This window comes from Echinops telfairi, unplaced genomic scaffold (genome assembly GCF_000313985.2).
Source record: "Echinops telfairi isolate 266 unplaced genomic scaffold, ASM31398v2 ScPeMD7_7466;HRSCAF=8504, whole genome shotgun sequence".
Lineage (NCBI taxonomy): Eukaryota > Metazoa > Chordata > Mammalia > Afrosoricida > Tenrecidae > Echinops > Echinops telfairi.
Window position 1 is genome coordinate 2,492,103 of NW_022111366.1, and position 10,893 is coordinate 2,502,995.

The following is a 10,893-nucleotide window of genomic DNA, read 5'->3' on the forward strand; positions in this document are numbered from 1 at the left end:
CGCGCCCCGGCCAATGGGGGCTTCCCTTGGGTTCAGGGAAAGGATGGGGCATAAGAGGAGACGGCCAACCAGTATGAGCTCAACCTCTTTCCTCCAGACACGGCATCTCCTTCCTCCACAGACCACCACAGGGAAAGGCTTTGATGAGAACACCCTTGTTCTCATTATGCCCTGGAGACAGCCAGGGCGGGCCAGAGCTGAATCAGCCAGGGGGTGGGGGTGGCGGGAACTGGTTTCTGTCTGTTCAGCATTCTGGATGCCAGGCCAGCATGGATGCACTGTCTCAAAGTTATAGCTTCTTATTCTGCAACACTATTAAGAAAACGTTTCGTGCAGAAGGAACCGCCTACAAAGAATGTTCTTCACCAGGAAGGGGACCATGCTAGGAGACTTGCCACAAGGGTCAGCCCAGACTCAAGATACGTGGGCCTGCCCAGGGTCCTGATGTCCTGGGATCCATGGCTGTTGGAGCATGTCTCTGGACACATTAGCCAAAGACCCTTGCTACAGTGGAGCTATGGAGAGACACCCCAGGGATGTCCCCACCTCCATCCCAGCCCCAGGATAGACCCCGGGCACTGGTGCAGCTGAGAAATCCTTGGTTTTTCAGGGTGCCCTGTAGGGGCTCTCCTAGCTGGGGCCAGGGGAGGCCCAGCAGGCCTGCTTGGAAGCCCTGCAGTCTGGGCGGTGGAAGCAGAGCAGAGCCAGGCGCTACAAGGAAAACCCTAGCTTCTCTCTGCCCTAGAGCCAACGTTTTTTGGTTTTAGGGCTAGAGCTCTTGTTCCCTGTGTCTCTTCCCTCCCCCCACCCTCAGTTAAATCTTACACAGAAACCAAATGCAAAACAAAACAAAAGCCAGTTGCCACGGAGTCGATTCTAATCATCCATGTCAGAGTAGACTTGTGCTCCAGGGAGTGTTCAGTGGCTGGATTTCTGGACGTGGATTACTGCCAGGTCTCTCTTGCAAGGGACCTCTGAGCACACAGGCTTGAACCTCCCACCAGCCGAGTGAAGCAGAGCACGCTGAAACCCACCCCACATGAGAACGGCTACATTTCAAGCTGTGAAGTGGAAGGACCAGAACCCCACCCTTCGCCACCCCCTTTGGCCCTCTCCCCACCCCCACCTTTTCCCCTAAAGCACCTTTCCAGAACCAGTGGCTCTGGAGAGAGGTGGAGGCTCACTGCCATCGGGCCCCAGATGTAGAGGGGGCTGAGCAAAACAGAAAACCTAACTCACTGCCATCGAGCCGAGGCCGACTCATAGCGAATCTGACAGGGTAGAAGGCGCTGCCCCTGTGAGTTTCCGAGACTGTAACTCTTCATGGGAGTAGAAAGCCCCATCTTTCTCCAGGACCTGGTTACCTCGCAGTCATTAATGGAAGACAGCAGTGTTGGTACCGGGCAAAGAGCCCCAGACTGCAAGTCTGAAAACCCTGGGTCTAGACTCTACCACTTCCTAGCTTGAGCATATCGTCCAACCTTCTGGGCCTCCGTTTCCTTTTCTGTAACATGAGGGCAACAACAATGGCCCCTAGGATTGTTGTCGGCACACCGGCCCTCACTGAGCACTAGCCCAGTCTCTGAAGGAAGAGGTAGCAACTGGGTGGCTTTGGGTTCAATGTCCACCCCTCTGAGCTAACGTCCGGCTCATCCTCAGACTGGAAGGGCTGGGATGTGGTCTGGCCCCTTAGGGAAAGCACTGATAAGAAAGTACCAGGCTCTGTTCCTGACCGGCTAGGGTCTGCTAACAAGTTCTGGGGGCTACACCAGCGTGAATGTTCAGCTTGTGTCTTCAGTGATATAGCCGATTACTCAGTAGCGGCAAGACTTCGGAGCAAAGGGTACAAGTTGAAGAAACATTCTACAGTGTAGGAACTCTGTGGTTCAGAAAAGCTCCCATGCTGCATGCTGCCAGGATGAGGTGGCATGCCTAGTTCCCACCTCTACCTGTGTCCGATAGACGGTCAGGAAAGGTGGACTGAAACAGACTTCTCGTCCCAAGTAACCATCATGCCTACAGCCAGATGGTGCGGGCTAAGTCCTGGAAGAGCTAACTGGAGTCCTGTCCCTTCCCTGAGTGACCAGAACCCACGAAGCAAGCAAGAGAATCAAGGTGGCCGTGCCTGAATCTAAGCACAGCTCTGAAGGGGTCATACTCTGCAGAGGGGTCAGGCGCCAGTCAATGGTCAACAGCCATCGATTAGCAGCCTGGGTGACAGGTCAGTCAGGGCATGGGTTGAGCTCCCAGGCTCCAGGGACAGAAAGGACGTGATAAAAGGAAATCTTCGCATTCATGCCTGGGCCCTCCCAAACAGAACCACTCAAGAAACCATGCCTTTGACCTCATTCAGGCAGCAGGGCTCCTGAGAGGCTGCCCCCCACCCCCACCCCACATCCACTCCCTCGTCAGTTGTTCTCCCACCTCCCTATAACACCCTGGTCTTCAGTCCTCTTAGTTATTTCCTATAGCTGCACCACGAACTCACAATTTCACAGAGACCAAGTCATCCATGGCAAGTGGATTCTCAAAGGTGTCAGGGCTTTACACTTTCAAAGGCCTCTGCTTCCATGGCGCTGCCAATGCCCACATGCCCTCTGCTCATGCCCACCCAGTGGCCATCCAGTCTTGCATGCTTACCTGCTGTGATGGCGAACTTGCTCGCTCTCTATACCACCCATTCAATTTGTGCACAACTGGTCCATGTAACTCAGACTCATCGATCCCCCCTTGGCTTTACATAGGAAGGCAGGCGCTGAGCAGGCTGCCTGACTCTTCAATAGGCGGACTCCCCAATGTTGATGGGGCTCAACAACCCCAATACCTTCAGTTTCCCCTTAGGACGCACAGACAGGGACCCCTGGCCATCTCTTCTTGTCTCCAGTACCTCCACAGGTTCACAGAGCATGGGGTCCTTCAAGGCTCAAAGTACCTGCAGAGGGCCTGCCTGACCAGTACAGAGCTCCCTCCCTCTGGAACCTGGACTTCTTTTAAAGCTGCCAAGTCTTCCCCAGGCACACCACTGGAGGAACCATGGAGCTCTGGTCAGCTATGACCCATCTCCCCTGCAGTTCCTAGAGGTATTTCTTAAAGGCCTCGGTGTCTAGATGTTGCGTCCACGTGTGGGGTGGTGACATGTCACCAGGTTAGGGTAACCAGTCATTGCCGCTTTCCTTGGGCATTTAGGGCCTGATCCAGGCTTAGCTACTGGGTTAGTTACCCAGTGCTGTGAAGACATGTACTTTTCTCACAGGTTGCTGCTGTTGTTCGGTGCCATCCCACTGGCTCCAACTCATGGCGACCCTACGTTCCGAAGACTGACCTGGTCCTGTGACATCCTCATAAGTGTTAGTGTATTTGAGCACGTGACCGCAGCCAGCGTGTCAATCCAGCTTGTCGAAGGCCGTCCTCTCTGCACTGGCCCTCCGCGTTACCGAGCATGATGTCCTTTCCCACGGACTGCTCTCTCCGGACAGACAGCAAGGCCAAAAGGAAAGGTGAGACAAAGCCTCACCAACCTCCATGCTCAGGAGATGTATGCACGCCTTCTGACACAGGTTCGTCCGTTCTTCTGTCAGATAGTTTCAGTATTCTCGCCCTGGACCATCATTCAAATAAATGCATAGATTCTTCTCCTCGACTTTCAGCTTCACCTGCAGATGAAGCTGGAAGACTGAACAGAAGTCTGCATCCAGAGAACGCTTTCCCTGCCAGCCCTGAGGGAAGGACATTGTGCCTGCTCAATTGCGACCTCCTTGTGGTTAACATCTCTCCCCTCTCATCTCTGCTCTGCCACCTTGTGCGATCTCTTTTATCTTTCAAGAGATTAGTTTAGCACACATCCTATGTGAAGCTTGTCTTATTAACCTAAGAAAGCAACGTGAAGGTTAGCGCGCAGGTGTATTTAGGCGAGATATCATTCCATCTACCTCTCCCTCTCCCTGCTTCCTGTCATCCACAAACGGTACATCATCTTGCTCGTTGGTATGAATGGGGCAAGGCAGAGTCCCCAGCCTTCTTGTATAATCAACCCTTTTCCAGAGTAAGGCGGAACTATCCTTCTACTCAGAGCCCCGGTGGTGTAGTGGTTATATGTTGGGCTGTTATCTGAAAGGTCAGCAGTTCAACTCCACCAGCCAGCTCAGAGGGAGAAAGATGAAGCTTTCTACTCCCATAGAGTTACAGTCTGGGAAACCCACAGCGGCAGTTCTGCCCTGCCTATAGGATCGCCATGAGTGGGCATTGACTACATGGCAGTGAATAGTAATCCTTCCACCGGGAACTAAACGCCTTTCTAACACCACGCTTACAGTCTTGGTCCTAACCCCAGGGTATCATGACCCCACTGTCACCCTGTCTGTCTGGACTCACAGCCTGACTGCTCCCTAGGGTGTCCCAGGGTGTAAATCTTTATGGAAGCAGACAGCCTCAACTTTATCCCATGGGCTTGGCCCCTCTGGTAGTAGCCTGATCCTTGACCACTGTGCCACTACCGCTCCTTGGAACCATGTTGTTGTTTTTAGGTGCCATTAAGTTAGGCCTTGTGCATGATAGAAGGGTACACTCCCGGACCTGTGCTATCCTCACAATTGTTCCTATTGTTTCAGCCACTGTGTCAGTCCATCTCTTTGAAGGCTTCCTTCTTTTTCGCTGCCCCTCTGCTTTACCAAGCAGGACGTCCTTCTCCAGGGACTGGTCTCTCTCCTGACCCTATGTCCAAAGAATATAAGCTGAAATCTGACCATCCTTGCCTCTAAGGAGCACTTTGGCCATATCATAATAAACCTCAAAAAAATAAAAAAAAATAAAAAAATAAATAAACCTCACCAAAGTTTTGGTAAGAAAGTCCAAACAGACAAACAATCTAGTCACATGGGGGAGAAAACAAGTCAAGAATAGGAAAACACGGAAAGTGAGGCTACTTGCCACCATGGACAACTGCTCTCTTCGCCTCAAGATCAGAAGGACTGGATGGTACTCCGTTAACAACGACGACTTTGATCACATTCTATAGAAGAGTCCATAGACTGAAACAGCATGAAATGCAGCACGGAATTCCAAATCCTCACGGACTCCAGACCTTCTGGAGCCATGGAGGCTGGCTGGACTCCTGAAACTATTGTCCCGAGATAATCTTTAAGCCTTAAACCAACAACAGCCCCTGAAGTCTTCTCTAAACCAAACAGGGCAGTAGCATCAAAGCTTCTTAAACTGTGGGTCGCGACCCCATTTGGGTTTGTGTAACTGAGTGTGGGGGTCGTGGAAAACTTGGCAACAGTAAAAGGATTCTGAACTCAGTGTCCAAAAATGAATTCAAGATCAAAGGCATACTCAGCCTGAGGGAGTTTCTGGCAGCATTTGCCCATGCTGCCAACTTTGGGCGTAAAGGGGTCTCCAGTAGAAAAAGTTGAAGAAGTCTTGGTAGAGCTTAGGGAGCCAAGAACACTTGCCTTAAGCTTTACGCTTTTTAAGATCTACCTACATGGGATTAGATCGGCAACCGGAAAGATTAGATAGGACCCTGGCGGGGAGGGGTGGGGGACAGCGGGTTTATGTTCATGCAGAAGGAACAGCTCTGAAGAGGAGGTTGAGAAGGGTGGAAAATCTTGAAGAACATCATCAGGGTCACTGATGTGTTCTTACAGAATTTGTTGACTCGACGGGCCTCCTACCGCCTATCTCAGAACAGTGCTTCCTGCTGCATTCCCACCAGTCCAAATTAAATAGATATTTTTCAATGTCAACATGCATCATTGGAGTAATGGCCAAATAAAAAACAATTTATCCATTCAATAGAATACCATTCAGTAATTTTAAAAATTATTATCTATGTCTTCCAAGACATCGATTTCTTAACCACCACCACCCCCCCACAACATTCTAGCCCGAAAGGCACACAGGTACGCCTGTTTCCTCTCTCTGGGCTTTGTGTCATCACGGCTTTGGTGGAAGGTCACAGTCTTCAGCTTCTCCCAGTCCAGAATGCCCCAAAGGCCCGACCTCCCCTTACCTTCATCCCAAAGGACTGCATCCGCGTGGCTACTTCTCTCCCTATTCTGCCAAGGCCAAGGATTCCCAGGGTCTTTCCATTCAGCTCCATCCCCATGAACTGCAATCAAACAGGCAAAGTCAGCACCATGAGTGAATCTCGGCAGTGGGCCCAGGCCGGGAGAGGCGAGGCTGGCTGCTCACCTTCTTCCGGTCCCATTTGCCATTCTTCATGGAAGCTGTCGCCTGGGGAATCTGTCTGCAAGAAAGACACATGTTCAGTGGGCCCTCCCAAGTCCCCAGGCAGCCCTGCAAGGAGACAGTACCTCAGCCTATACACCCACGGGCCCTCAACCCCTGGGGCACCGAGTTCAGTCTAGTTCTGGAACTCAGGTTCAGGAATCCCAGGGAGTGGGCAAAGAAGTGTAGGAGAGAAAGACCTGACTTACAAGCCAATGTGTCTGGAAAGAGACCCTGGTTCCACGTCAGCCACCAAGCAGGATGACTTGGGGTCTAACAGTCCTTCAGGGTTTATAGGGCTGCTATGCATAAGAATTGACAGGATGGCAGCGAGCTTAAATGGGGATTAGGAGCAATCAAATCAGAGCCTAAAGTTTCAAAGCATTTAATTTATACAAGGCTGCAACCTACCTTTGGAACCCTGACTCAATTTTTGCTATTAAATTCAGACACCATTTTGAGCTGCTTGTGTTAATTTCCCAGTGATTCTGACCGTTGTATGGCAAACATTTCCAAGCTTACACAAGTTAAAGAAAGTATAGGGAAAAGCATGTTGACCTCAGGAATATCATGGTTTAAACTCGATTATATACCAAGCAGGAAGAGTAAACTAATTAGTTACGGCCAGTTGAACCACTTGGTATGGCTCTTCTATCCAGTCGTTGTACCCCCAAACAAATGTCAGGGTGAGATCCTGCAAATAGGGTGTGCAAAACTACAACACGGGGAGTGGTCAGCATGGCCATTCTACTGGGCATAAAGTAAGACATCTCAGAAGCAAAACTATCTCATGGCCATCGAGACAGAAGCGTCCCACGCTGCGCACATCTGAGATGCCTGCAGGGAGAAGTGGCAGCTGCAGGAGCATGGAGACCATGAGCCAGTGTGAGGGCTCCTGGCCCACAGAATAAGCAAAGCTAAGTTCCTTCAGGTAATAGGGTGGTTTGTGGAGTGGCGTGTCCTTTGGGCATTTATCAGGACTTAAAGGGGGAAGCAGGCAGAGGCCATGGGGCTGAGAGCACAAAGACCAGAGATGTGCCTGCCAGCATGACTGAGAAAAAGTACTGTGTGTGGCACAACAGAATTGTATCCTTAACATTTCTGATCCTGGCTTGTTACCTGTTAGCTTGCCTAATAAACCCCATACTTTTGAGTATTATATTTTCTGTGAATTCTCTGAGGTCATTGCAATGGGTAAAGTCCAGCCGAAAAAAGCAGAGTGTGTGTGAAGGGGAGGTGGGATCAAAATAGGTAAAGAAGGCTGGAGGGTGGAGCCACGTCTGACTTCTGGCTCAAAAAAAGCATCCTCGGGAAGATGAGGAGTTGGGTTCTCCTGCCCACTTGTGAAGCCCGAGGACATAACCCCTGCGGAAAGTAGAAAAAGCTAAGGAACTTGACAGGACTTGCCTTCTTACATCAAATAAGACTGCGCGTCCTTCCAATAAAGACCCTCCTTACTGAACAGGCACCAAGGATTCTTCAAAAAGCAACTCAAAGAGACCAGGCTTCCTGATCAGATGAGGACTGTGGTCTTTAGACACCCTTCAGATCTGGAGCTGAATTCACTCCTGTGCTAGAACAATTGACCGTTTACGATCAGAAAGGCAGCATTAGCCAAGGATAAAGGGCAGGTGGTTAGGAGGCGGAATGGCAGCAAGAGGAAGTGGGAAATAAATATAAAGCTTATCTCATTCATATACATGAAGTAAAAAATAATTTATGCATTTCTCAAAGTGTTGATTGAACTAGTGATATGTAGAGTTGCTCCTATTCATGGATACAAAAACTAAAGAGTTTCTACACACTGCCAGAGGACACTTTCAATGTTAAGGATGGGAATGTTTCCAATGTTATTATGTGAAAAAGACAACCATTTACAATATTTATCATTCAAGTACATGAGGTAACATTTATTTCCCATGTTCCCAAAGTACTGTTTGTGTTACAGGCATAGGAAAGTTTCCGACAGACTTTGTGAATGAAATCTATGTATGTGCCGTTTCTTACATCCATGAATAGGACGTCCATCTACATACAGAGTTTCATGTTTTCTAAGTTTAAGACTGAGAAAGTTGTCAACCTTTTCTATGAATGAGAAAACAATGAACCATCTCTCCCATTCGATGACATGAAATCAGAAGACTTCAACATGTTTCCAAAATAATCTTTTCATTACAAGCCAAGAATGCTTCCAATACTTGTGTAAAAAACAGTAACGATAGTTTCTTCCATTCTTTAAAGAAACCATGGCACTCCAGTAGCGTTTTAGCAAATCTACGGAAAGAAAATGCTTTTATTAAACTGTAATATTACTTCTGTTGTTGACTTTGTCATGTTCTTTGGACTTGGCCAGATAGTGTTCTGATGGCACAGCCAGCATTTGTTGTCTTTTTGCGTCTACTGAATCCAATTTCTTTTCTTCACTACTATAAACCTTGCGGCGATAAACCTTCACTACTATAAACCCCAGAATAACCTCAAGTACTCCAAAATGTAAGCCATTAGCTTCACCTCCCTAGTCCATCAAAACTCATCCAGTTACTTTATTTTCTACGGCGCAAGGAGAGACCTGATGACTCATTCTTTCTGTGCTGTCGGGTGCCTTCAAGGTCCCTCCGACTCAGAGCGAGGTGTGTGCCACAGTGCAGGGAGCAGTACCTGGCCCGGTGCTGCGCTGTCCTCACAATGTCTGCTGCCGTCGTTGTGTCAGTCCGTCTCATCCAGGGTCTTCTTTTGTTGCTGATCTTCTACCAAGTATCTTTCTTTTTCCAGGGACATGTCTGAAGTATATGAGGCCAGTAATAGTCATCCTCGCTTAAGGAGCACTCTGGTTGTATTTATTCTGAGGCAGGTGTATTTGTTTCTTCTGGCAGTCCATGGTTCTTGTAATATTCTCCACCAACACCACAATTCAAATGCATCATGTCTTCTTTGGTCTTAGTTGTGGGGAAATACCTGAACTTTCCTGATAACGTGTTTTAACGGAAGTCAAGTGTCCTCACCTGACAATGGTGTGGGTAGAGAAATATGTTGAACTCAAGGAAGTAAAAATCCTAAAGACACCACTGAAGGGAGGTTCGCGAAGCTACGTGAGTGTGTTAGTCTGGGAACTTTAGAGAAACAAATCCACAAAAACTCATGTATAAAAGAGCGTTTTATACAAAGGTTAAATCCACATCAAAAAAAAAATCTCTACCCAGAACTGCCCAAGCTCTGGGCTTTTTTGAATTCTTCCTTTAGAATTTCTTCAATCCTCAGGCTAGTTTGTTCAGGGAAGGTACCAATATCTAGATGGTTCCATTCTGCCCCAACTGCCTGTCCCAGCCTGTCTACCATGCACACCACTCTTTTGCCATACTACCAAATAGACACGCTTCACTTCTCCTCCTATTGGTCCACATGACAGTCAGATTCTTCTTACACGCCTCTGGGAGGGAAGAGAGGAAGTGTCAGCTTTCGATCAAAGTTAACGATCAAAAGGTAGAGCTAAATCCTGGGTCATCGTGGAAGTTTCTGGAGGCAAACAAAGAGAAGACAGTGATCTCTAGCCTCCTAAGCATTTTGAGGCTGGCTTCCTTGCAGGCCAACAACTTCAGAGTGGAGTGTGTGTGCATCAAAATAAGTATCCTAAGGCATTGTTCTCATATTCCACTTCACTGAACAATACCTTCACAGACACCAACTTAGCCATTTTCCCATGTATAATCTAGGGATACGGATCACATTCAAGTCGTGTTACCTTTTTCACCCTTTTCCAAATTATTTTCTCTCATTCCCATATGCTCACAGACCCCCAAATTTGATTCCGTATAGAACGTTCTTAAAGAGCACAACTGCTAAAGGCAGACATTCTTTGCGACTTAAGCTACGCAATAGTTTGATGCAAAGTAGACTTCAGGAGATTGATTGAGTTTAAGGCTTAAAGATTACTTCAGGGCAATCATTTCAGACATTCATCCAGCCTGCGTGGCTCCAGAAAATCTGGAGTTCATGAGAATTTGAAATTCGGTTCTACAATTTCCCCTTTTGATCAAAATTTTACTACAGATTCTTTGATCGCCATGTTCAACAATGGTAGCCAGGGCACCATCCACTTCTTGTCTCGTGGCAAAGGGGGTAGTTAGTTGTACATGGAGGAAATTAACCACACATTCCATTTCCTCCTCATCACCCTAAATTTCCATATGCCTCTGTTGACTCAGATACTTACAGATAGTTCTGAATTGCGGGGAACTGCACCCCCAACTCTTCTTCTTTTTTTGTTCTTGGTACATTTTTTCATGAGTAATAAGTGCTACATACAATGAGTAATTTGCTTATGGTATCGCCAGCGTGTATTCACTCACAGATGTTCACTAGTAAGAATTACAAAGATATTAATAACAAAAGACATTAAGAATAGGGGAAAACCCCAAGGTATTTGACTTACATCAGAAGCAACTATTGCCTGAGTACTTAGAATGGAATCCCATCATAATAAAGTCGGAGACCATCTGTGAGACCATTTGTTGTGCCTTGGATAGCTGATTGTAAGTTTTGAAGTCCGTAGCGCTCCCCCCCCAAATAAACTAGGTGATAGAACCGAAGCACCAACACTTGAAACCATGATTGACCATAAACCAAGAACCAAGAACCAGTCCCATGAGGTGTGTGCTTACATATACA

The 10,893-nt window shown here is 47.9% G+C and overlaps 1 protein-coding gene across 1 annotated transcript in view; it reads right to left on the bottom strand.

Moving 5' to 3' along the window:
• Positions 1–10,893, bottom strand: part of PHGDH (phosphoglycerate dehydrogenase) — a 44,808-nt gene that overhangs the window by 17,221 nt on the left and 16,694 nt on the right. The window contains exons 4-5 of the mRNA XM_004714875.3: positions 6,193–6,247; positions 6,011–6,109 (exon numbers count right to left, since the gene is read on the bottom strand). Of these exons, the coding sequence (XP_004714932.1) occupies positions 6,011–6,109; positions 6,193–6,247 (154 nt within the window). The remainder of the gene's footprint in view (positions 1–6,010; positions 6,110–6,192; positions 6,248–10,893) is intronic.